The 27989-nt window shown below is 40.7% G+C and overlaps 1 protein-coding gene across 3 annotated transcripts in view; it reads left to right on the plus strand.

The window, feature by feature from the left end:
* Window positions 1–27989, plus strand: part of MYO1E (myosin IE) — a 75240-nt gene that overhangs the window by 7591 nt on the left and 39660 nt on the right. Inside the window, exons 1-4 of one of the 3 annotated variants that reach the window (XM_085588212.1) lie at window positions 2285–2486; window positions 22039–22182; window positions 24460–24549; window positions 25411–25505. In XM_085588212.1, coding sequence (XP_085444338.1) covers window positions 2433–2486; window positions 22039–22182; window positions 24460–24549; window positions 25411–25505 — 383 coding nt within the window. In that variant the 5' untranslated portion in view covers window positions 2285–2432. Of the gene's footprint in view, window positions 1–2284; window positions 2487–22038; window positions 22183–24459; window positions 24550–25410; window positions 25506–27989 lie in introns of those variants that run through there. The other 2 variants (XM_085588213.1, XM_085588214.1) reach the window with 2 other exon arrangements.

The raw sequence follows: 27989 nt of genomic DNA on the forward strand, positions 1-27989 counted from the left end.
GCAAAAGTATTTATAACAGTAATTGAAAACAGTCATATTACAGATAAATTTAATGGGGAATTAAAAATGTCGTTAGAATTAATTCCAGAAAGGATATAAATCCATTCTTGCTTTCAGAGCATAGAGGTATGAGCTGTCTGTATAGTCTGAATTAGGAGATAAAACCTATGGTGTCTTCTAGTAAGGCAAAATAAAAGTGTATTTTGTGAAATTATTTCTGCTGTCTAGCTAAATGTAGATTATATTTTTGAAGGAATCAGTGATAGGATGAAATTATCTAGGAAAAAATAATTAGTCATGGAAATCCATAGTTATATTAGACCCTTTTATCATACTTAGTTCTGTATTTTTTGTTGGCTCTTCATATTGCAATTTTTATGAGAGCAGGTTAAATTAATACACTACTTCTGTCAGGAAACCTGATATCTTTACTACCATAATTTGAACTAAATATTGGGCTACAGTGAAAGCTGATGCATTGCTAAGCATGATTTTATTACATGTAGCTTCTGTACCATGAAATATTCCACTTCACGTATAAACTTGATTAGTTTCTGAATTCTGAATTGGGTGAATCCAACAAAACAAGTATTTGACTTGGCCAATTAAAATATAGTACATCCACTAAGAACAGAATTACTTTAGCTGGATTTCTTTTCTCCACTTAAAAGCTGTGCCTTACTCACAGTCATGTTTCCACGACTTGATGCTATATTGTTGGTAGTCTCCAAAGCCTTTTTCAGTGCTTCCCCTCAAGTATACACTGGGAACTGCTATATTGGTTAGTAATTGCTAGAGTCAGCAAACCAAAGTTTCCTACAAAAACATTCTGGTCTTTGCAGTGGAAAAGCAAAAATAACTTCTCAGAGTAGGGCAGTTTGGATGTGTTCAGTTTTGATCCTGGCAGGTTTTTGTCTATCTGCAGGACTTTAGTAGACTGAAGTAAGGTGACTTTTTGGAATTGATTGGCCCTGGTGGAGCAGGAAACATAAGCCCCCTATGGAGGAGCAGTGTGAACCTGCTGAGAAATCTGTTGCAAAAGAGCTAAAAATGTGTAATTCTATCCCGAGCTGTAGCCAGACTGTTGGGCATTGTTTGCTCTGCTGTGGCTGTTGGCTTTGCAAGCATCTCTTCCTGCTTTTTCCTGGGGTAGCTGGGAGTTCATAATCCCAGCTGTCTGCAGCCACCCTGGCTGGGTGCACTGGTGCACTGGCACACAGGGCTGCTGTGAGGAGGGGAGTTCTCCCAGCTGAGGCTGGGACTCTGCAGCCCTTGGGCATTTAGTGGCCAGTACTTGCCAATGGCTGAGGGCAGAGTCCTAGCAGAGCAGTGGTCAGAGCCCTGTCATGACCCAGGGACTGTGTTGTGTTGGTGATCCTCATTATAGGAAGAGACTGCCAGCAAATAGATGTTGGAGTAACTTCTACAGACTGTGCTATTTGGTATGGTTTTTAGAGAAGGATTAGACTTGACCCAGGGAAAAAAGTGAACTGGGATGTTTTGTAACAAATCCTGTTATGAGATCCTGTTATGGCTCTGTGTATGTCTGTGGAGGTCTGGCCTTTAATGAGCAAAATCTTGAGCTCCATTTGAAGCAGACTTGGGGAGAATGACTTCCTTGTAGGAGAGGGCCCTGTTTTTGCTGTTTTGCTGTGCTTTAGTTGTTTTTTGTCCCAGCATTGAGTTGCAACCACAGAGGTTGAAGAATGAATGTTTTCAGATGAGAAAGAAGGCCTTCAGCGGAGCAAGTCAGGTCAGAAGTGTACCTACAAGTGAAAGAGGACTTGGCAATACCTGAGTATCCAGTATCTGAAACTTGAGATGATGTTGAGTACCTGTTTCTAACAACTGAGCCTGGTTTCTTAAGCAGCTTAGATATTTGTCTATAATTGTCACTCTTGTCTCTCAGCATTCTATAATATGTATCTGCATAGCAGTAAAGGACTAGATTCAGTGTATTGGAGAAAATAGGAATTTGCCTAATTTGATACTTGCTTTAAATAACAAATCAGCGTATATTCTGGTGTGTTGTCAGCAAAACATAGATTTGCTAAAACTGAAATGGCTTCTGTTGTGATTTTAAAAAGTATATACAATAAAGGAGATTAATCTGATCTAGCTTGAAGTTGCCTTCAAGCACACAGAATATGTGTTCTTTGTAGCCTCCAGTGACTTTGACCTCAGTCTCAGGAATATATAATGACGTGTGAGGCTACAAAGAGGTTGAACTTCAGCAGCACAGAGAATGGATTAATTATTTCACATAGACAATTGCTAACTGGCAGTTGTAATGCTGAAAGGAGTACTTGGTTTGCCAGTACCAGTGTCAGTAACCCAGCTGGCTGCTACACGAGTCTTAACTGCTGTTCCCATGAGTACTGTTTGTTAAAGCTTTTCTAGTGGTAATAGGAATTCTGGTTACAGGGTTCTTAATGCCTGAAATACCAGCACACCCAGTCCACAGAGACCTGATCTCAATATGCAGAGTAAGTTCATGAACAGCAGTGGTTTCTTCCTGCCGTTTATGTTTTTATTCTTGGTACATTCTAGGAGCACTTGAGAGGAAACAGGGCAGTGGCTACTTATTCCCATATTTGGTATTGTTCTAGACAGAGTGGACATCCCTCACTAAAGGAGAGAGGTGATACAGTGTTCCTGGGCAACCTAACCTGCCTCCAACCATGGTTCCAGGGGTCATTTCCTTTGCTGCTCTGCATGGTGGTGGTCGGTGGCACTGGTGGGGTCCCTTAAGATAGGTGGGCCTGACTCTTGGCAGTACTTAAAGTTTGTATTTATTTGTATTATCCTTGTTCTCCAGTGGAGCTTCCATTCGTCTACACATTAGTAGTGGTGTATTTTGTGTTGTAGAGAGTTGGAATTAGTGAGTGTTACTGAGTACTTTAGTGAAATGAGCACTTAAGTATTTAACTGTGGAAAAGGAAACAATATTTGGAACATCAAACTTACTTCATCTCCTAACTTTCTCCCTGATATTTTTCCTGAGACTTTTACGGGAAAGGGCTCATGTCTTCTGTACAGATTTAGGAGTGAGGTGAGAACCCCAAGCCCTAAATCTGCTTTCTTAAATAGTCACTACTAAAGCTGTATGGGAAAGAAGCAAATACAATATATTTCAGAAGAGCATTTTAATCGCTGACAGTGTAGGCACTACTTCCTGCTGGAGTGGCTGGCTACTTTATCTGCTTCCATGCAATTCACCAGTAAAAAGACAAACTAAGGACTGCAAGAATTAATCTTTATTTTATTAGTCCTGAGATTGACCTTTTCTTGTCCTCAATTATAGCAATCTGTACTTGAACTGAGACTAAATAATTTCAGCTGCATGTGTCAGAATGTCTAAAATTAATCCTTTATGGACACAGTCTTGACAGAACTAAAACCCTCCAGTTCTGAATAAGAAAAGAATGTCTGAAAACGATCCAGAAGAATAGAATGTAATGGAGAGTTTTAAATCCCTGTTTCAATGCCACAGGATAAGTTTATAGACTTGAACAACTGGTTTTTTTCCCAGAATGAGCATTTCTTTCGGGGAGAAGAATTTAAGAGCTGTTTATTCTGAAAAGAGGCTTAACGGTGTGAAAGCTGACAAGTGCTGAAGCAAGTCTGTTTGGGCTGTACTGACAGTACAGGCTGTACCCTGAGATTAGAGACAGGTACTTCATAAACCACTGAGGATGCTCCGATGGATGTTCTGAAGGTGGTAGTTTGTAATGGAGGAGTGTGTTACCACAGTTAATGAATTAGTCATGAAGAGGTATTTAGTCTGACACACCTCGAGAGTGCTCACCTACTGAAATCTGGTTTTCTTTTGTTCATGTCATTTCTTAATGCTACAGCAGGCTGAGGTGTTTTTGCACCTGAGGCCATTAAGTGACTTTTCACTGCACTTGTCCCATCTGTGGGTCTATTCTGAGATCAGAATACATTTAAAATGCAGCAGTCAACAGGCTTTACCCTGAAGCTCTGTGGGGGTCTTCTCTAAGTGTGGCTGGAGTCCAGTCTGGGACTGGGAGGGACAAAGCAAGCAAAACTGGTCCTGTCAGTTTGACTGACCCACCTGTCGTGGTTTGTACTGGGTCTCTTGATATTAAAAAATGGTTAAATAGCTCTTAACTTTGTGTGTGTGTGTGTGGGGGGGGGGGGGGGGGGGGAGAGTGGTGCAGGGAGGAGGCTTCAATTAAAAAAAACAAAACAGTATTAACTTTTACTGTTCTAGAAGCACTTAAGATGCTGGGGAGTTCTTCCTAGTCTGCACTTCAAAATATGTAGGTGGAGAGTCAGTAATTGTGATGTTAACTACCTGTGGTGAGGTAACTATGGTCATTCATTTTACATCTGAAGCAGACAGCACATAGGATGAATATATATTTTATTTCAACGTTATTTTGCCTGGTAACGACACTGAGATCTTAAAGTTACAAGTGAAGTCAGGGTTGTTATGGTGTTTGTGTTGGATTGTTTTGGTTTTTTTTCCCAGGCCTTTGAAAATATTTTATTATCATGCTCTTTACATATATGGAGTAGTAGGTTAACTATAAAATACTAATCCTGTTGCTGTTTGCTCATTGATAGTGCAGGTGTACAAACAGGAAAAGAAAAAAACAAAGGGGAAATTAATATCATCCGATTGCTAAAACAAAGAAGCTCAAATTTAGTAGCTAAAATTATGTTCAGGCTGGTAACAGGATACAGTGAACAATGAAACTACATTCTGTAGCTAATTGTGTCCTTTTAGGGCTTGTTTTGGAATTGTACCTGACCAATTGAAACTCTTCAGGGGAGTAGAAGTCAACCTCCTTTAAATGAACCAACCTACTTTGCATCACACCTCAATGAGATGCCTAGGTTCTTATTTTTCTTTGTATTTTTGAAGACTTTGGAATATATTCAAGAACTGTAACTAGTTTTTGGTTTTTTAAGGTGGCGTTTTAAGTCAGGGCAGGTCAGGACACTGTAAATATTAGAACTGGCAGGTGGGGGAAATACTTTTCTGTTGTTCTGTCCATTTACTACTACAGCTGTAGTAAAACACAGTTTGGCCCCTTATTCCTGTTCTGCCTTCCAGTCTCTAGTGTGACAATGTGGGAGAACCTCTCCAAGTACCAAAGCTGTGCAGAGCCTTTGTGATCACTCTGTGGGTGGTGTTTTGTTCTAGTGCCATTTTAATAAGGATGGAGTGGGGAATATATCTGACATGGACTGTGTTGTGGAGCTGTTCTAGGAGCCTAAATGAACTATAGGGTGAGAGAGAGCTGGAATCCTCTACTGGTTTTGGCAGATGATACATGCAAACTATGTTGTGTCCCCTGTGAGGGAAATGTGACTTGGTCCACAGTAGCCTTAGTGACAGAACTTTCACGAAGAGGAAAGAGAATAAGGGAAAAAAGAGGGAATGGTGGAGTGGTTTGGGCTGGCAAGATGATGGGAGCCTGGTCTGGTCCAGGCAAGCTGCTTCCAATTTCTATCTGAAGTTCTGCTCCTTAAGCTCTACCTTAGTAGTGCTCTTTCCATCTGTTTATAAGCCTTTAATATTGCTGATGGAATTGGTTTAGTCTGACACCTTCTCTGATTCTTACCTCGTATGGGAAATGTCCTCCTACCCACGGAACAGCCATGTGCCTTTGAAATACTTTCCTGAGTCTGGTCTTAGCTCTCACCCTCTACAGATGCCTTTCTTATGCCTTCCCTTCTACAGCTTTAACTCTCAGCAAGCCTTTGCAGAGGTCTTTTGTCTTCAGCTGCAAATGCCAAAGGACATGATGCATTTCATTGAAGGCTTTCAGGGTGATTTAGGGGGTTTATCCCTCAAATGTTATCTCTAATGATGTAATGGGATGTCTAAGCTACGCTTTTACTAGTAGTTCTAAACAGGTTTAGGCTTGCTCAGGCAATGGTGCGTGTAAACATTGGATCATTTTCCTGGTCCTTTTTAAAGTGCAGATTTTCCTGGCAGTACATACTGCAGGGAAACTTGCAATGAAATATGTTGTATAAAGGCAAAGAAGTTCTATTTTGTACTTTGTAGTAAGGTCATGAAAGTGCACATACAGATGTACATTTGTAATTCATGAACATGGTTATGTGTCATCTTATTACTTAAATGCCTGTATATGAAACATGGGACTTTAGCAGTAGATTACAAATAATTTTTTTATCTTTGTAGTAGTCCTTACAGTTACTGCTGTCAAGAGTTGGACAATTTTTCAAAGTACAATAAAAGATATCAATAGTTGGTACATTAGCATTAAATAGGCAGAATCCTGAGGATGGATTCTAGTAGGAATCTGTGGAATGGCTGGTGTTAAGTATTGCCTGTATCCCACAGACCACAAGTTTGTGTTAGAAGACACAGGAAACCCTTTCTGTCATGCAAGCTGTCACTGAATGATTTAAAATGTAGAGCATTTTTGAACTTGCTGTCAAGACTATCTAGGAGCAATACAGCTGCTTTACAACTGGACTCAAATTTTACTTGCAAAATGTTCCATGGCATCTTTTTTTCCCCACAAATTACCAAAACCTCTGACACTTTATTTGCAAGGTTTCGTCCTTTTGATAACCCTTCTGCTAAACAGGCAATTCCTGACTCATTTGTGATTAAATTACTACTGTTGTTCTCTAAAAATCTGGGCTTTACCTGATGCTCTCCTATGCAAGTGGTATGTAAATCAACCCTTGCTAAACATTGAGATTTGACAGCAGCAAATTGCAAAGCAAGATAGCTGCAGGCTGCCTCCTGTTCCTCTTACTGTGTTTTAGCAGGAAGAAAATGATTCTGGCAGTCAGACATTGCACAAGGAGTATGCAGAAGCATATCTGCTTATCTAATAGTCTGATTCATACACGTGCCCGATATGTGATGTATTTTTTCACATATGATACATAGAACTGTATGTGTTTTGTAGAAAACGAGCTTTTCTCACTTGTGCTCATGTTTATTTGAAGTATGTACATACAGACTGGAGAGTAAGAGGCTGGAGAACTGCACCACAGAGGAATGGACCTGGAGTCCTGGTTCAACACGAGGGCACCCATGAGAGCCAGGCTGATGGGGGCATCAGCCCAGTGTCACCAGCCAGACAAGGGTGGAAATGTCCTGCTCTGCTCTGCATTGGGGCAGCTTCACCTCCAGTGCTGGGGGCAGTTATACCCCACATATATATGTACATACCACAGTATTGAGCTGTTTGAGTGTCCAAAGCATGGCATGAAGATGGTGAGGGGAGCAGCTGGGGGCATGGGTCTGGTCAAGCTGGGGGAGACTGAGGGGAGACCTCACTGCAGGTACAGCCTCCTCGTGAGGGGAAGAGGAGGGGCTGACAGTGATCTTTTTGCTCTTGTGACCAGTGACAGGGACTGAGGGAATGGCCTGAAGCTGGGTGAGGGGCGGTCTAGTTTGGACATTAGGGAAAGTTTCTTCACCCAGAGGGTGGTTGGGTACTGGAACAGGCTCCCCAGGGCAGTTGTCACAGCACCAGCCAAAGTTCCAGATTTTGGTCAGCATTCTCAGGTACATGGTGGGATTCTTGAGGATGTGCTATACATGGAGCTGAACTTTTGTGGATCCCTTCCAACTCAGGATATTCTATGATTCTATGGCTTTAGCAGAGGTTTTGAGAATGGGAATGAGACTCCCAAACCTGTGTTGCTAAATGACCAACCCGAGAGCTTCAAATCCCATCTGATTTACCCAAAGGGCTAAAGCATTCCCTGTCTTGTGCCTTTCTCCCTTTTCCAGCACATGTTTTAGCTCCGTGGGGCGTGGTGCCCTTAGATGACCTCGGTGGGCCCCACTTACCGGCTGTGGTGCTACACCTGGCAGGACTGAAGCAGCGGGAGATGATGTGGCTGTGAACTGTGAGCTTTTGCCTAATTTCACTCCTGGTTTTGCAGCTGCCTCTGAATGCTTCACTAATGTGTGACAATGTGAGAAATGCAATCCAAAACAGACTTTCAATAAGTTGAACTGCAATGAAATCAATAGACATCTGAAATATTAGAATAAGGTCTTATAGTACTGCATATAAAAACTTTATAGGAAACTGTGAAGTGGCGTTATTCATCTAGCTATTAAAAAGCCAAATTAGATGAGGCATTCCAGTGCACAAAGGCTTTGAGTTATGTTTCTGCATTTAAATGCAACAGGAACTACAGTAGGGGTTATTTTGTGTTTCTGTTGTGTTGTAAACAATTTACAAGTTTTAATAAAGAACAGTTCCTGCCACTGTGTTCTTTTTTTATTTTGAAAAAATGTGAAGAGGAAACCCCAAGGTTTTCCTTAACATAGGTGATTCTGATAGCTTTCATTAATTGGGTTGTTAACAAGGAGTAACTTTGAAATACTAAAAATTGTATTCTCAATGGCAACATAGCAAAGACTCACAGATTGGTTAGCTCCTGGCAGCCTTCATACCTTGATTGTTTTTAAAAAACATCTGGATAAGGAGTTCCTCTGGTCTTGTTTGATTTGGACTTATTTGACTTAGTTTTGTTGATACTCTTTTGTCTATGTTTGTGTAAAGTTATCTTGGAAGATATTTGAAGATCCAGCTCTGTAAGGAGTGGAACAAATTGTCCTTCATTTCAGTGGGATAGGTTAGATGGAATCTGTAACATAGGGTTTCAGTTAGTCATCTGAAATGTGCAGACAAGGAGGAATACATAAGATGTGTGGATTGTCCTTTTTTTTAAATGTATTTTTTATAAATGACAATATACTTAAAAACAGGCTGTCCCAAAATTGTCTTTCTGTGCAGTCTTGCAACTGATAATTGACCTAAATACTTTTTGCAGAAGCAAATGGTTTTCTTCTCAACAAAACCTTAGTAGGCGTAAATAAAAGTGGCAAGTTATTACAGATACCTGGATATTTCATGATTATTTGTTCTTTTTGAATTGTGTGTTCATAATTAGAAGAATTTTGGTTTTGAAAGCCTCAATGAGTTTCAGTATTTTAGGTGTTGAATAATTCATGATGAACTTTGTTTACTCACTGTTTATGTCCCAAAGAACCTCAAGCTACTTATTAAAAAAATACTTTACCACAGTCCTTTATTCAGAATTATCCTCTGGTTGATTACATTTGGCAAAATCTAAGCAATGTTTATGTAAAGACTGGTACTCTGCTGAGCCTCAGTGAGGGATGCCTGAATCCAGGTCAGGATTGGGAGCTGTCTGTCCTGGATCATGCCTGGGAAGCCCTGAGCCCTGCGTGCCCACTGCTGCAGAAGCCACAGGCCAGCTGAGACAGGAATGAATAGTGCTCACAGGTCAAAGGCACAAACCCGGGCAGCTGGCTAGGAGCAGAATAAGAGAATGATCTTGGGCAACTTGAAAATGGAACAAAACTCTTGCTCCCTTCCAGGAACTACAGTAAAAGCCCTGGAAATGTGTCTGCAGGTTTAGGATTATCCAAATGCTAATACAGCATGTTCAGCCCTTAGTCAGCATTGGGGAAGCCTGTAAAAAGTGTCAATTTTTTTTAAGAGGTTGGTTTTGGTATTGCTTCTGGAATGCTCCCAACATTTCTTGCTTTCCTTCTGATTCTCATTCTAACTTAGAGGTGCCTTAATGTTTCTAGGTCAGATGTGAGGAAGGCAAAGGAGCAAGTTAGAAGGAAACTGTATTGGAATGATTTGTCAAAGTTAATGAGAATTCTGCACAGCATAGTTAGAAATAAGATGAAGTTGAACTGCAGTGGGTGCCTGTTCGTGCTGTGGTGCTCAGTCAGGGCTGAGTGGCAGCACTGCACCCTTACCTGGTACCACCTAAAGCCACAGCTGCTGGTATTGCATTTGGGTTGCTCTTTTAGCACACCATTTAAAATTGTAATTCTGTTAGGCAAGATGGAGTCAAAGGCAGCATTTATAGCATGCTTGGAAGGTCTAGATGGGGTGATAAGGAGTACATTGTTTATCAAGCTGTCACATAAGCTTGGAAGAAGCTATTTGAGTGCAAGTTATTTTGTAAACTAGAACTTTATTAAAAAAAAAAAAAACATGAATCTTGCATGTAATATGGAATGTAGAAAATGGTGAAGTTACTTTATGGACCTCACCAGTGTAATGAATTGCAGCAGCCAGAAGTTAAAGGATTTTGATAGTCTTAGCATCTGTTCATGTCCAGGTTGTTCGGGATGGAGGGAATGAGACACTATTCACTGAACAGTTGTATTGTCTGTATCAGAATATTATGCTTAGTTGAAAAAGTAATTCAGTTGGTTTTTGTTTGTATTTTAATTCAATATTATTTCAGTTCATGTGGGTTTGAGTCAGAGGTCTGAAATTGAATGAGTCCAGAAGTTGAAAGCAAGGTACATCACAGTTTAATGTGGGTTTGTGTAAAAGTGCTGCAAGCCAAAATCTTCATTTGCAATTCAGCATTTGAGACTTAAATTGTTTTCCTCCATTACCCCAATTTTGAAACCTTGTGATTTAGCTTGAATTTCACCTGTTCCAGGTTCTCATTATGAAGTTTAGCATTTTGCTAAACACAGAAATGGGAAATCAAAGGGAAAAGAAAATGCAGCATCACATGGCACCACTACAGAAGTTCTTGAAATAAAACCAGGATATTGATCTGGAATGGTCTGCAGCAGTTTCACCTCAAAGCTGACACTTGGCTTTTTACTTGGTTTCCCCTTTAACAGAAATCGTTGGCATCTTATGTATATTTATGATGCTGATGCTGAATTGCAAGGCCTAAAAGACATTTAAATGTGGTCCTTTGCATAGTACTGCCAAGTCAGTGATAAAGTTACAGGTTTTGTGAAACAGCTTCTTTGGCTGCCATCTGTGCTCAGAGCACAATTATGCCAATACAAGCTCTATGAGACTGAATCTAACCATGTCCTGATAGCATCAGTTTCTCCTAGCAAAGGGAGGAAGAAGGGTAGTTTGTAAAGAATGTGTTGGTTCACACCTCTGGTAAAAGCCTAGAGTTACAAAGAAAGCCAGATATCCAAATTATTTTTTTGTTAGCTTTCTTGTTTTGGGAATAATTTGAATGCTAGATATTAACATTAAACAGTCTCACATACTTAAAATAAGACTGAGGAGAAGGGGTTGTTTCTGTGTTAAAATCTTTCATAGACCAATAGAACTATCACTTTAGTTATTAAGTGAACTTCTATCCAGAGTTAATAAAATAAGAATTCTGGGGATGAAGAGATCATACACCTGTTGGTAATACACAGCCCAGATAATAACTACGAAGGGCAGGTCTCTGAGTTGTTGATGGTTATAGTAAAAAATGTTGGGCCAGACACATGTTCCCAAGAGTGGAATGAACGCTTCATATCTGCAATGCATTTCTATGCTTCCACCTTTCTGGGATATCAGCTTCACTGACAGAGTGCAGTGAGCTAGAGGAGATCATTGTATCAATCAGTATATTGATTTTTAGTTTCATTTTCTTGGGTGACTTTTGTATTATTATGGTAGTATGAAAGTCTACAGAGCCAGGATACAAGCCTAATACAAATTAGAGTAAGTAATTTGAAGCATAGGATTTTAGAGGAAGAAGTTTAGACAACTGTATGAAATCTTAAGCTAGCTGGGTTAATAAAAAAATGTTCAGAGAACAGCATTCTTGTCATACAGATTTGAAAGTTACTGTAATAAAAGCAAGTGAAGTAAACTGTCATATTAATTAAATGGCAATAAACCATTTATTCTATACAACCGGAGTGTTACATGCTGGTTTAAAATGTATTTCTTTTCAAAGTTGCCCTGGACTGAGTAGTCAGAGCTGCTTTAGAAAATTACTGGAATCACATATATTAGGTTTATGAATAATGTGTATATGGAAGATAATCTGGTTATGAGAATTTGTCATGGATGTTGGAGAGTCAGTGGGACCTGCTTGCCCTGGCATAATGTAATTATTACTTAATGTAAAAACAAAGCCCTTGACAAAGGATGAATGAAGATGTACCAGAGGCTGCCTCCTGACAGATGTGACTCTAAGCTGAGAAAGTGGATTAGAATCTGCTTGAGAATTCTGCACAGTGTGTGAGATTTGTTGGATCTGATGTTTACTACTTCTCCCAAGATTATTTCCTCCTGTTGGTTTTTGATTAACTTTTTGGGAGTTTAAATTTGGTCCGTTGGCAAGATGTAACATATTCCTGAGGTGGAATGCTCAAACAAATTCTTGTTTGTATTTATGTAATAATTAACCAAGGAAACGTATGTGAATACACTGAAATAAATATTATGGTCGTATTATTTTAAAGTAAAATTAAAGGTTTAGTCATATCAAATAGTCTTATTTCTCACAGTGTCTGAAGTAAAATCTGATTTTTGCACCTAGTATCAAAACATGAGAGCTGGTGAAAGGGACTCGTGTTGAGCCACATGCATGTTACCACCCAGGTGTGGGCTCTGCTGCAGGTGAGTGAGCACCACTCCCTGAGCCTTTCCCTGCTGCTCCCAGCTTGTGCTGCCAGAGGTAAACAGGAAGCTGCTGCGGTCCTGGGGCTTTTACTCCCTTTACTCAGCACTCTGTGAAATTAAAATAAACATAGAAAGCAATTTTTGCATCAGAACCTCCCCCAGTGTGGAGTTCCTCCTGCCCCCCCAAACATGCTCCTCCAGCCACTATGCCCAGTGAGAGGAGCTGGCAGCTCCTGTGCTCTGGGATGCTGATGTGCAGGTTCCTGTGTGCTGGGGGTGTCAGTGTGCAGGCTGCTGTGCTCTGGGATGCTGATGTTTGGGCTCCTGTGCTCTGGGATGCTGATGTGCAGGTTCCTGTGTGCTGGGGGTGTCAGTGTGCAGGCTCCTGTGCTCTGGGATGCTGATGTTTGGGCTCCTGTGTGCTGGGGGTGTCAGTGTGCAGGCTCCTGTGCTCTGGGATGCTGATGTTTGGGCTCCTGTGCTCTGGGATGCTGATGTGCGGGCTCCTGTGCTCTGGGATGCTGATGTGCGGGCTCCTGTGCTCTGGGATGCTGATGTTTGGGCTCCTGTGTGCTGGGGTGTTGGTGTGTGAGGAGCACTCCTGGGTGGGCAGGGAAACTTGCAGCCGTTCCCATCCCACGTCCCGGTGGCCCAGCTGGCCAGCGCCCCTGGCCCGCGCTTCCTGCAGCTCTGCTGTTCAGAAATGCGTGCCCTGAGCCCCGCAGCTGAGCACAGCCCAAGAACCGATTCCCCAGCTCTCACCAAACGTGAAAGCCGACGTTCTCGAAGGCACCTTGGGAAAATCCTGTGTAAACCTAACAGTATGCACTGGAGTTCTCCAAGCACGTCTGCGGCAGATAAGCTCTTTATCACAGCCTCCACCCTGGTGCACAGAGCAGTGATTGTCTTGTCCTGCCCCACTCTATGCATACAGGAGGGAAGATCAAAGCAAATACCTCAAAAACAGGTGAACTCAAAACCCATGACCACACTAATGTCCAGGTTAAGAAGCAGTTTACTGTGCATCTTATTTGTGGTATCAGAGCAGTTAAATGTTACAACTGTGAGCAGTGTGTTGTACTAATAAAGTTTGGTGATGTCAGCACAAGCGGTGCATTTGGTAAATGCTGTTGAAAAAAAGTCTTGGCCACAGTTTTCTGCTGTGTTGCAGCTTTTGCAGTTTCATCATGCCTGTTGCAATAAAGTGTTTTTCTTTAGCCTCAACTGCCGCAGGCATGTGACTACATGACAGTCTCCACTTAGAAAAAATATCTGTATTCCCTCTGGTTTGTAAATAAGTTCAGAAAATGGCTTTTTTTTTTTAAGGGAAAAAATCTAAAAAAAACCCATGAAAGACACTCAGCTGTAGTTTTCCCAAATGATTTTAAATTTAGTTGTTATTCAGGAGGATGATTTAGCTAATACTTATTTTAAAAATTAGTCTTTCAATTTTTGTGGAATTGGTACATACTGTTACTCAAATCAAACTGCTGGCATAAAAATATCTTGTTTGATATTCTTGGTTAAAAGCAATGTTAAAATAAGGTCTGTAATCTGCCCAACGTGTTGTGTTCTTAAAATCCATTAGTAATTGCTGAGGAGAAATATACCCAACAAAATGTACGTCTTCAGTAATTTTATTAAGAAGTGTAACTAAAAATACGCCTGATTACTTCTTTTGGAGTTGTGGTGTCTTTCTGCTTATAGCTATGCATTGAATTGATTATGTAAACGTTTGTTACTGGGAGCGAGATGTTTCAGTTCTTTGAAGGTGCTGTTGACATCACTGGAAATGGATGCAGAATGTAAATGGTGTAGCTGGTACTCTTCAGGTGCAATGGAGTGCTAAGTGGTGTTTTAACATGAGCTGTTTTATTCCTGGAAATCTTACCACTTCTAAAATTATTTCACCACCTTTTAATAATTGCAAAAATATATTTATCCTTTCATCCTTCAGTGTTGTCTTATTATCAGTTTAATTGCTACGTAATTCAGAAATATTGCAATGCTCTTAATTTGCATTCTGCATAGATTAAAAAAAGCAAAACCTGCAGCTAAAGGATAAAGCTAAAATAATATTTTTCTTTTCCTATTGCTGCTTTGCCCCGCTGTATTTTCTGGAAGGAGAGCATTGTGGTGCTGGGAGGGGAGTCTGGGCTGAGCAGCCACTCAAGGCAGTTGCACATGGCTCGGTGAACTGCAGAATGTGCTGCCTGAGGCTGCAGCCATCCCAGAGCTGTCCCTGGAGACTCCCGGGACAGCAGGCGTTTCCCAGCAAAACCTCTGTCACGGGATTGTCAGCTGGGGCGTGCTGCCGGGCCCACTTTGGCCTTAAACTCACGGCATAATGTCTCGTCTGACGAGGAAACAAATGTCTTCATTTACCGGGAACAGGAGGGTCGGGAGAAGGGAACGGGAACGGCTGCAGCCCTACAGAGAGCGCAGTGACTGGGCAGAGAGGAATTCACTGCGGTGAGCGTGGCCTGATGGTCAGAGCTTGGTGCTAAAGCCTGAGATTCCAAAAGCTGCAGATGAGGCAGGGGAGTGAGTGTTGATACCAGCTAGAACAGGACATGGTATTTTTGTAATGTAAAAAAAAAATTGGGTTTTACTTGCTCTGAAATTTTCCCCTGGCACCAACGCAGTGCAGGAGCCCCAGCATCCACATGCTCCCCACTCCAGTGCGAGCTGAGGTGCTGGTCCCACGCGTGGAGCCTCTGGGTCACATTGCTCCGAGATTCCTCCCTCTGGAGGGCACATGGGAAGCTCCCAGTGGACTTTAGTTTATTATTTAGTTTCAAGATGATCCAGGAAAAGTATTTTCAGGCTTCTGCTGTAGCAGAGGCAGTGTCATGTTGTCTGATTCTTCTGGTGGAGTTTTCAAACTACATTTTTCAATTAAAAACCATAATAATTTTACATTTAAGATGTATGATTGCTTAAACCCTTTTGAAACTTGTCTCTAATGGAGAAAAGCAACAGACATAAAATCTTCATTACGCTTCAAGGACTGACATAGCCAAGATGAAAATATTTGTTGTAACTTATCTCTTACATTTCATAAATTGTATGATATATATATACAGATGTAAACTGCACATACAACTCAGAGATCAAGAGTTAGTGTGCGTGAATGCTGCTCAGTGCTATGGTGGCAGTACAGAGGGGATTGTGGTGGTGTATATGCACACACATACATGGAATAAAAGTTGCTATTGCAAGGCAGCCAGGGCCTCTACTGATCCACCAGTCCCAGGAAAGCTTGCTGCTCGTACCACAAGGAGTAAGACTTCAGACAGCCCTGGAGACTGTTTAATAAGTGAAGTAAGACAATAAATATGTAAGAACAAGTCAGCCATATTAAATTGTTAACAGTATTTAATTTCCTTAGGAAAGTTATTTCTTGAAACATCAGGACAAAGCCGCCCAACAGGCTTGTGGGATAAGCAAATAGGAGTTCACAGTTCATTAACTACTTCCCAGTATCTGCCTGCAGTCTCTGTAACTTGTTTCAGAATCTTAGGCATGTTTGCAGGATCCACTTCTGAGCTCATTCCTGTCTTTATTTTTGTCTGTTGTGTAGCTGTGCCTTATTAAAAACAATATTTCAAAACGTTTAGTGAAATACTGATAATCCTGATGGAATGGTTGAGCCTTGTGATCAAATACTGAAATACCTTCTCTTTTGGTAATGTCCTGTTACTTATCTTAGAGCATATAAGCAATAAAGCTCTTAGATGAGCTTATCTTAGAAGAATGCCAATGCAGTTTTTGACTCCTGAAAATGAGCATGATGTGTAAATCCTGTAGACTCCCATGTTCTCATAACTCCTGTTGTGTGTTAGAGTGTGCATTTGCTGTCCAGATGAGCAGGCTCTGGTTGCTGTCACATCTCCTCTTCCCAGCCCTGGCTGAGGGAGGTGGAGCCTGGCGCTCCCTGGCTCCAGAACCCAGAGCAGGAGGTGATGGTGGAGAGCTGCCCTGGGGCCAGGCCCTGCTGGGGCAGCAGCCACTGCACAGGAGCTGATGGGAGCAGGTGGTTGGACCACTGGGATCTCCTGCAGCCTGTAACCAGCTCTGGGATCAGTCCTTCAGGTCATGTTGGGCTGAATCCACCCCTGTTGTGGGGCAAACAGTGAGAGCTCTTGACTTTTCTCCCCAGAATTTTTTTCTCAGTATTATATTTCCCTGACTGAGTTTTTTTTTTTTATATTAACCTGCTAGTAGTTTCCATTCCTTAATACATTTTTGGTATTTTTAGTTCTCTAAGATGTCTATCCTGCTGCTTAGATGCTTAGTATTTTTGCTTTGCTATTTCCTCAAATCTTTAAGCACTGCTTTTCATCTCTCTTGATATTTTCCTCATGTTAAATTTAAATAAATGGCCTTTTATCTTTGTCCATCTTGCTGCTTCTGCTGTCTTCCTTCAATTTCCTTTCAGAAATATGGTCACATCATTGAAGCCAATAAGTATTTTTTCTAACATAAGATATACAAGAGCTATTTTGGAGCCCATTTGTTCACTATAGCTTCTCTGTTTTGATTATCCCAGTCAAGGACCAAAATTAACATTAAGTATTTTTGCAATATTCTCTGGGAACGGCAGACCCTTTCGTTTTTTAGAAATATGTGAAAGATTCCTCATAAGTGGATTAGACAAGTTTGCTAATTTTGACAGATGATATCATCTCAGAAAGCCGTGGGCCTTCTTATTTTCTTGTTAGCTGGAAAAACTGATACAAATGATGTCTATATGGGACTGGTGATAGGCCTCTTTTGATAGAAGCATTGTGTCAGGTCTAAAGTAAATGGTGTGCAGCTTTGTCAGTTTTGTGACATCTTTGGCTGGTGTGTGTGTCTCATTTACTGTTGTATTCATAATACTGAGCTGAGGAGGTAGGCACATGCTCCAGAACTACAAGGATTTTGTGCAGTGCTACTTCTACTGTGTCAGAAGAAAAGGTCATGCTTGTGATCACTTGACACTCCTACTTCCTCGTGGAGGCTGAGAATCCCTTCTGCACTGTGATGGGACATTAGTGTTTGCTACTGAAAAAAGCTGTCAGAGATTCAGAGTGGCAATTCTTCCCTTTGTGGGAATGAAGAATGATTATTGATGCCATGTAGGTGGTTGTAGTTTAGCGAGAGTTCTGATGGACAAAGAGTAAGAAAGTTCTCAGGCACGGAATATACAGTCTCTTCTGATCCCTTGTTTTTAGTGCTTTATTTTTAGATGTTCTATTTTTAAACACCTTGAAATACAAAAATATTTGCTTTTTTTTTTTCCAGTTAAAAGAAAACCCATGTTGTGACACAGCATGACTCTATCTTTTTATAGCTACATCAAATACATGTTCCTTAGGATAATGAAAGAATATACAAACAATAATAAAAGCAAAAATAAGAAACCAGCAGTTGAGACTGTAACACAAGGTGGAGGGCAGCAAAAATAAATTCTGTAAATAAATTTCTTATCAATACTTATTCATTCTATACAAAATGATCTGCTTTAACCATATTGTAGTGCCAGTACCAAAAGTAGTGCAGGAAGCATAGACAGTGTATAGTACATAGAATATATTTTGCATCCCCTTTCTTGGTATTAATGTAGCAGTTGTGTTAATCTGTTAGTGAGTGGGAGTTCAGGAACATGCTCAGAGTGAGAGCAGAGTGGATTCTGCAGGTTCCTGGGTGTCAGGGCTCAGGTGCCGTGCCCCCCCTCAGGCTGCGGCTCACGGGGTCAGCTTGTGACTCATAAATATTATTCTTGTCAGTGCAGAGCAGATCTGATCTTGAGCCTAAAACAGCAACCAAATGAATAATAACAGCTGACAGCAGTGTGGTACACGCCTTTAATTGCAGCCTTGCACTCCAGCCTCCACTCCCTGTGCAACGTCAGATGCTGGGGTTGGAAGCCCGGGAAGAGCCTGGGGGAGGCCTGGCAGCCAGGTTGTTCTACACTGGTGTTTCCACTTCTGTGGCTTTTTGCAGCCTGTTGAGATGTGTTTTTGTTTTGGGGTTGGTGTTTTGTTTTGTATTTTTCCTAATCTGCCAATCTCATCTTTTTCCAGCCGCTCAGGCTTTGTTAGTGCTGACACACACTTTTTATTTGCTTACTTACTGTACAGTTAGAGCACACCTTTCACTGAGAAAACCTAAGAGAAGCCAAGTCCCCATCTGCTGCCATCTGACCTCAGGGCTTGGCCCAGGGCTGGACCTCGGGCTCCTTGGCCAGCTCTGACCGTGTCCCAGGGGAGCTCTCGGAGTTACAGCTCCTGGCTGGGGCTGCTGGAGCATCAGGTGTGGGGCAGCTCTGCTAGCCTTGTGCTGCCGGCCCTGAAGAACCTTCTGGGACAGGAGGACACAAGCAGGCCAAGGAGACCTGGCCTTGTGTCTGGATGATCCCTCTGGAGAGGGGTGGAGGGAGAAGTGTGCTGGACAACAGAGGGCAATTAGCAGCTGAGTGAATTAGCCTGAGTGCACCCTGCAAAGCAGGTTCCAGTGGAGACCAGGTAACTAGCTCAGGTGTAAATTGTCTCCAGATGAGAGTGCTGCATTTTTTATCTGGATGGTGGAAAGCTCTGGGTAAAACAAAAGCTTAAATTCTCAAGAAACATGCAATAAGAAGAAATCATTAGGGTAGTTTTTAAGCATCTAGCCTTGACCTTTGGAAAATATGCAGCCTGGAGTAAGATGAAGAATTAATTTTATAAATTGCTTATATAAATGCTTTTATATAATGCAAAATGTGAAGTTCTTGCAGGTGGTTGATCATAGGAAAATTTTAAAACTTTAAAAAAAATTATTTTTTTTTAATTTCAAAACTAAAAAAACAGTTTTGAACCTTATTAGCTAGACAAGGTTGGAAGTGATGGAAGTTGCTAAGTTCAGGTTAGACTCTATAATAGTCATTGCTCATGCTTGGAAGAGCAAGAACTTGGGAGTGGGTGTTGTCCTCTAGATAAAACACTCCCTATTTTGTTGCCCAGACAGAGAGGTGGTAGTCACTGTGCGTAGCCGTCCCACTGGTGTTACCTTCCTGGAGAGGGAAGAGTGAGAGCAAAACTTAAACACGGCTGGTCAGGCACTACTGAAGCTTGGGCTTATTTCTAGATCCCAGGGAGAAGTCTGACAATAATTTGGTGGTGATTTTCTGCTTCTCTGCACATTTGAATGTAAGGCCGTGTTTTGAAAGGAAAAGGGTAATTCCAAACTGCTATGACACTGCCATTTAAACTGAGTTACAATTTTAATGTGAACTACTTATTGCCATGACTCTCAGCTGTTTAGTGCTGCTGCTTTACTGGGTGTTTAGGCTGCTGCCTTTTTGTTGAACCTGTCTGCACGTTTGCAGTGTGTGTGGTCATGCTGCTCTCGGCTTTGATTGCTGCTGTCAGAGCTGGGCAGGAGTGCAGGGCAGGGCTGCTCTCAGGGGAGCTGGGCTGCCCTGGCACTGCCCTCTTGCTTCCCTGCTGCCTCCCAGTGCTTTTGGGGAAGAACCTTTGGCCTGGTCCTGTGTGTGGCTTAATCACAGTCAGTGACTTGCATAAAGCTGCTGTTTTGCAGACAGTGTGCACATTTTCCATGTGTCCCGTGGCTTTGCAAGCTTTGTGCTCATTGAGCTCACTGGGTCTGATGCCATGGCTTCCAAAGGGAAGCTTGATTGTTTTCCCAGTCTCATTTCTTACACATTTTCTGTAGCTTACTCCCTTATCCGATACTAAACCACTGTGTAGCTTTGTGAACAATCTAATTATCCATATTTATTTTGATACTGTACATTTTTGTTCATCCTGCCAGTTCCTTTTTCCAAGTGTAATATCACAAATAAGCTGATGAGTACACTGAAGGAAATTATTCTTCTGCACTGGACTTCTGTTTTCTCCAAAACCCAAGCTTCAACTAATATTTTCAGTCATATGCTTTATGACAATTAAAAAATTGATTCTTTGTTTTCTCAGTGCTTCCAGATCACTGCTTCCATTGTACAGATAGAAAATCAACAAGGTTCACACAAGCTAAGCTAGTTTAAGGGTATTATTTTATTGAATGTCATGTACATTCAAGCAAATTGCTGAGATTGTGTTTTCGGACATATTCACTTCTACTGTGCTATATTTGAAAGCATTCTTTTGATTTAAGTTTGCAACTGTTCTCCGCTGGCCTTGGCAGTAATGGATCTGCATCAGGATAGCAGTGGCTGGAGGCTTAAGAGAAAACGCCCATAAAGCCTACAGCTTCTGTGCTGTCTGCAGTAGCAGGGTTTAGTGGAAGTTAATTTAACTTGAGGTAAAAATCCAGTTGGTCTTTTATGTCTGTCGACATGAAGCCAAGCTGGTAGGCCTGGCGCAGCACTTGGTGCTAGTGAAGTTGTGTGGGTCATTTGCTCCTGCAGAACACACAAAAGTTGCCCCCTCTGTAAGTTGCTGATGTCCTATTTCAAAATACCAATGCAGCTGAAGTATTCAGAGTACCTAAATTTTCTTCTTTAATCTGTGAAATTTTTGCAGAATAAAATAATGTACTTTGTAATAATAAATTGCTGGTATCCTGGTGAATGTGACTTGTTCCTGGATAAAGTACACCAGAGCACTGTAGTTAAATCACATTGTTACAAATTGTAGCATTAAAGAATATGGGGAATTTGCAGAATTGGCGTTTTGTGGTCCACATCTTCTTGACAGCATAGTTAATCACTTCTCAGTGTTAAATGTGGTAATTCCAGCACCACTGATTTCAGTACTGTGTAAGTAAAAATTAAGTAGAAAAAGTGAAGAGATCAGAACTCCATTAGCATTGTCTGCCAGGCTACAGAAAATAGGTTTGGGTTTGGAGAGCAGATTTATAGCTGAATTAATAGCCTTGATGTCAACTGGATTTAAATCGGTTTGTGGGTGTATCCATGGAACCAAACTACTGTTCAAATCAGCTGGAAGAAAAACAGATTTTGATTTCAAGTGGTACAGCATGAAATGTCACATGTTTTAGTAGCATCCTGAAATAGTAGTCTCTGAGTGTGGGGAGAGAGTATCTATTTAGATGTCATTAAGCATGGTGACTAACAGATCAAAAGGGACTGTGAAGACATGCAGCCGACAAGCTGGGGTACACAATTTGCAGAACATCCCTGAATACTTCACTGCAGCAGGCTCACAGCTTCCCTACCAGTAACACCTTATGTGTAACTTTGACTTAAAAGACTGTAAAGGATGAGGAATTCATTGTGGTGATGGTAATTATCCTCACTGCTAATAGTTACAATGTAGGAGAGTAATTTTTGCATCCTTAGCTTCCAATAGCTGCATCTCAGTGGGAATAATTGGGGTTTTTTTCCTACTAGGTTTAAAAATGTCTGCCATCTGAAATTCATTCTGTGTGTAGGTGGTCGCAAACCCCCATGGAATTACCTTCTAGTTCTGGAGGCCAGTGCAATTCTTTAACAGTGCAGAGGCAAGTCAGCTGACACCACTTAGGTATGCTTTCATAGAATGCCTGGATCAAGGAATAGAGTTCAATGAAAGAAAAACATTTGGGGAGTTGGAATTTGAATTATGGTTTTCAGTTACTTAGTGCTGATGAGAAATGTAGTAACCTTTGTGATGTTCACTGTACTTTCCTGCAGGGCAGCAAAGGACACTACAGATACCACTGGCAGAGCCACAATGTCAAGCACAGTGGAGTGGATGATATGGTCCTGCTTTCCAAAATATCTGAGGATTCCATAGTGGAGAACCTGAAGAAACGATACATGGATGACTATATTTTTGTATCCTTTGTTGGTTTTGTGGAGCCTTCTATACCTCCAGAATTATTCTGTGACATAGCCCTGTTTACAGCTTATTCTGTAATTCTTAATACTCTGAATCATGGGATGATGGAAACAGGTAAATATGTCAACATCTGTATATCTTCAGTGTTCTCACTTAATTTTTTTCTATGATTAATAAAAATATGAAAATTTAAATACTGGAACCTGCAACCTAACAGGAAGAACAGACTTCAGTATTCAAGGCTTGCTTTTTAAAAAAAAAAATCACATGAAAGCAATTCCTTAATATAAGAATAGTCCCTATTTCATTTTCAGCTTTTACAATGTAACATGAGCTGCAGTAATGAATTTTGTAAATTCTAGTCAGTGATGATGTACTAGAAAGCTATGCAGTTCCTTCTGCTTTAGCCAGGTTTTCATACTTCCTAGTTGTATCTGGAGAATAGTTTCATTGAAGAACTTAACATATTTTAGCAGAGAGGGGAGGAAATATAAGATCTAGCTGTTTCCATATATTCTTGACAGATGGTCAAGAGCTATACATAGCAGCTCAATTTAGCAAGGAACTGATAGAGGAAAGTTCATGTTGCAGTTGTTTCCATCACGAACTGCAGAGGTTTCTAATCTGTGTGTGAACATGGGTTTGGACCCTCTGTTGACTGAAGTACTGCACTATTATTAAAACTGCTTTATAGGAGCATGATGAAGTTGCACAGTATTTGGCAGACTGTAGTACAGGGACACTCTGTAGAATCCTTCCTGGTGGTAGCACAAGTGCTTTTGGCCCGTGGAGCGCTGCATGTTCCTTGCAGTGTGTGCACAGAGACTTCAGTGTGTGCAGAAGAAAGTTTTTTGCTTTTTCTTTTTTTTCAAAACAGTGAGATTAACATGGAGATGATCTTTCTACTGAAGATGGAGTAAGAGTGTTTTCCAAGGGAACTCGTGGTCACATTGAGGGATCAATCTTCCCTTATGTAGGGAGAAATACTCCTTTTGCGGTTCTGTGAAGGCTTTTCATTCAGAGATGGAGATCATCTCTTGAATATTTGAATTGTTTGCATGTCCACTCATGAATGAACATTTTTCAGTGCTACATTGTACAGAGATGACAGAATCATCCCAGAAAATGCTGGTATTGTTTACCAACAGAAAACTGTCACTTCAAGTGTTTATACTGACACAATGAGTAATTGATCTATTATATCCAAGACCCAGATGTTGTCACTTGTTTTGAATAAAATTAAAAATGTATAAAGAAAGCATTTCAAATTAGTATTACAGAAATTATGTTAATGGAGTTACAGTTCTTCTCTAACACATTACCTTTTGTGACTTGGCACCACAGTAGGAGATTCCTACATAGGACAATCCAGCAGGATAGATTTGTTAATTTTTCTACTTTGTACAGAAAGCTTAGATAGCAAGTTTGCCTGTGAACAATTCCAGATTGTTAATGAAACCTACAGTACAACATTTTGAACCCACAGACATAGGTTCATTGCTAACTCCCAGCTCAATGAAAAGTGATATTGATACCTGTGACTTACTATCAGGTGCTTCCTATGTGTACACTGCAGCTGCAGTTCCAAAGGTTTATGAAGTATTTGAAATGCAGAGCATGTGCAGCTGAATGCAGAATGAAATACCATTTTAAAAACATTGCAAAAAATCTAATGGCTTGAAAATGAGTGTAGTGGCACAGAGCAGCCTGCAGGAGAGGACTCTGAGGGGCTGTTAATAGTTCCACTCATAAAATAACACCACAGACTGAATTACCCAACTCCCCCAGCACCCCCCAGTGCGTGCAGCTCAGCAGTTGTCTAATTTAGCTCAGCAGTGGCCGTTTCCATCCAGCTCTGCTTGCTCAGCACTGTCCTGTGAGATCAGAATGTGTCACTGCACTGTATTCTGCAAAGGTCAAACCCATATTTTCTAATGCTGACAATATGACCTCTTTAGTTAGAAAGGACTGAAACCAGTTCAAGTGGGCGATTTCCTTTCTGTATTTTTATTCAAGGTGTGTCATGTTTTGGCATTTAATACGTGGTTCTGTACTTAGATTATTCTAAAATAGGATAACACAGAAACATTCCAGTTGAATGGTATGTTTATTTTCTTGTAAGCCTGCTAATTTAATTTTTATTAACAATTGTAAACTGTGGTGGTTTTTACTATTATTTGAAGTATTATGTAATAGATGGAAAAGTTCTTTTTTGTTAGTAGTAAGATGATACTTTATGAAACTGTTGTTACCTTAACTTCTTTTGAATGCAGACATACATTGGCTCTGTACTTATCTCTGTGAATCCTTTCAAGCAAATGCCATATTTTGGGGAAAAGGAAATTGAAATGTACCAAGGAGCAGTAAGTAAAGCAGTCTAAAATACTGTGCAGTATTCTGGGGCTTGCAAATATTATTCTGCACAGTTTAACTTTGGGAAGCATTTGTTTCTGGATTTGATAGCATTGTGCTGGCCTGGGAGAACTTGGCAGATAGTCATTGCTATAGAAATGAGTATTCAGATTGAATTCCCTGCAATGCAAGATCAGTATTTCAAGAAAATACTTGTATTGATTAGTTCTAATCCATATTATGTATCTCTCCTTGACATGTCCCTGCTCCTGCAAAGGCAGTTTTTAAGCTGTCATATGCACAAAATGGCCATTAGTGGATTTGGAGACTGTGATTTCAGAACTCTCTAACTGGACAAGAACAATAAAAAAGTGAGGTGCCAAAATTAGATGCCACTTTTGAAAATACAGCTTGAAGAATGAGTTAGCACAGACACATTAGGGTCTTAAAATTCAATTTCCTACTTGAGTTGAGCATGTCCACTCAGGACAGCTGTTGGTTTGGATGGCCCAGTGGATGAAAATGGGACCTGAGGCACCAGAGCATTGTTAGCACATGACTACTGGTGGGATAGGCTTAAATTGTGCGTTTCCTTTGCACAAGTCATACATTTCCAGCGGAAGCCATTTTTAGAATAGGGTATTTCTAGGAGAAAATTATGGATGAGAGAAAGTTCACTAGCAAAGTCTAGAGACTTCAGTTTGGTTTTATTAAATGCACCAAAGAATTCTTGGGGAAAGTTCACTATAAAGTGCTATTTGGAATTATTTTTTCCAGAGAAACATCTCTTCCAATTTAAATGCAAATTTATTTTGCTCTTTCTTAATTTTTTAATGCTGTCTTGAAAAATTATTCTTTATTTCCCCTCCTAGGCACAGTATGAAAACCCACCACATATTTATGCTCTTGCAGACAGCATGTACAGAAACATGATTATTGACAGAGAAAATCAGTGTGTCATTATTAGGTAAGAAAAAGATTGGTAAAAACTATTTTATCTTCTTACAGTGTTTTAACTTGAAGAAGTAGAAAAGTTGATTATATCCTGAAAAATCTTCTGACCACATTAACATTTTTGGATTTTCTGGGATAGCTAAGTATTTTCTGACCCTTCTTTTTGTTTTCCAATCCTGATGATAGCTTAACCACAAGAAATCTCTTACTCACACAGCCAGTTTCTTGTCCAATACCAAAATTACAACAGCTTGAATGACTACATGAGGGGGCTGGATTAACAGCTGTACAACCAGTACTGTTAAATCCAGTGATCCCACATGGACTACATTTATCATGGTCTTTTGTTCCTTTTGGAATTCTACTTGCATTCACTCAGAGACAGAAGGCGAGAGGTGCAGGGAAATTAATTTTATCTTCACTGTTAATCTATTTTAATTATTAACTGATGGAATTCACTGTAGAATTATTACTAATTTTCTTTAATGACAGGCATTATTTAAGTGACAGTCAAAGTGAATTTTGGGACCAGAGTTATGCTTTGTTCTCAGCTGTGGGGTTTCCAGGTGGTGTGTGATAAAGGAAGATGTGTGGAGAGGAGAACTGCAGGATCCTGTAGCTGGGACCTCTGTCCCTTTGGACAGGGAGCTGCAGTGCAGAGCACCTGGAGCTCCTTTTGCCTGTCCCCAGAGCAGGGTGGGGCCTCCCAGGGCTGTGCAGGGATTTTACACCTGGGGAGGCCAAGCAGGTGGTAACAGTTTGCTGGATCCAAGGAGGGTCTTCCTGCTCCTAGACCCCTGGGATATATAGGAAATAAAAAGCCCAGAGCTCTCCTGCCTGTCACTGGGATGGCTGAATTGTTCTCTGAGCTCAGTCCTTGTCTTTGGAGAGCTGATACCTATTGCTCTGCTGAAGTTTATTAGACACATGCAGTCTAAATTGAGGCCTGTTACGAATGGCTAAAATTGGGATTTTGCTTTTGGCATAAAAAGTAACATCCCAGAGAGTGGGATGTTTCACATGAAGCTAAATTTATAGTGAAAATCTTTGAGCTCCTGTGGATTGTGAATAAAAACCCTACTTTTTGATCCTGTGCTATGCCTCACAGTGCAATGCATGCAGAGAGTCACATTGAGAGAGTTCTGAGATGCAGATCTGAGATACAAACTTAAAGCTTTAATTTTACTTGAGAGTTCTTGTACTTGAAGGCTGGATGATGTACTTGAATGCTCTTAGAAGTGTGCATTTTGTATGTGCAGAGTGAAACTTCTCTCAGTGTGTGCAAAATCTGCAGTTCTCGGAAATTCTGGATTAGGTGGCAACCAAAAATGATCTGTTTTCATATGATAATACTAATTTAAAAAGAAAAACTGTTACCAAACAACCTTTCCAAGGTCAGGGAAGGCTTTTTCATTAGCTGAGAAATTCCAGCATATTTGCATGTGTTAAGAATGTTATGGAGTGCACACGTCTGTCTAATGTCTAATCCCAGCTGAGCTGCTTTGCATGGCTGCTGCAGAGTAAATAAACAATGAGATTATTCATGGGCTGCCTCTGGGCTGGGCTAAGTCCAGGAGCAAGGTGTGCTTAGGTGGGAAGAGGGAGCAGTGGCCCCAGGTCTTCCCTGGCTCTGTGTGCATGGGCAGCAGTGCAGAGGAAATTCACTCACAGGGGTAGCACGGCTACACTGGAATTTATTTCTCATTCAGTTTGTTTTACTGAGGCATGATATTTAATTTAGACCTTTCTCGAACTAAGCTCGTTGGTGGCAATTAAAACAGACTGTTGGCATTTCTGCCCTGTGTGGCATGGCAGCCCTTCAAGACTATCAACGAGGAGTTGTCCAGTCAAGATTTTAATTATGAAGAATTGTCTCTTGTGCCTTTAATTCCTTTTGGGCTATCAGTGTCCTTTTATTGAGAGAGTGGAGGTTATGATTAGTATTTTTCTATTACGTAGCAATAAATGCATTTCTTCAGAGTGTTGTTAAGGTTTTACCTTTCTATAAAACTGAAGACTTTATTTCCACTTTGATTCCTGCCAGGAGATGTTGTCGTTGCCTTGGAGCAGTTTTTCTTGTTTGTAGTTTTAGTTTACATTTGCCATTTGTGTGGCAACATTTGAGTCCAGGAAAACAGTGTATGATGACTGCATATCTGAAAAGGCAATACATCTTATACAGTACAAATAGGAGTTAATGAAAAGATCATTTACCACCTAAACTGCTTTTAGTGAGCAGCTCAAGTCTATCTTAAATCTATTAAGCTCAAAATTCAAGATGAGATTTCTAGTCAGCTTCTATATCTCAGCTTTCCAGAAGACTCAAATGTCTGATCATTCTGGAGAGAACCTGGGAAATACAGCTGAATTTTATTGAGAAAGTGGTAGAAACGTAAGTCTAACACTGTAAGGTAATTTAGGTTAAAGCTCTGATTCAGAAGAGAAAAATATTTCACTGAAATCATGCTACTGAGCTTTCTCTGAGCATAATTGCAGA

Source organism: Lonchura striata, chromosome 10, assembly GCF_050655825.1.
Source record: "Lonchura striata isolate lonStrDom1 chromosome 10, ASM5065582v1, whole genome shotgun sequence".
NCBI classification, from domain to species: Eukaryota; Metazoa; Chordata; class Aves; order Passeriformes; family Estrildidae; genus Lonchura; species Lonchura striata.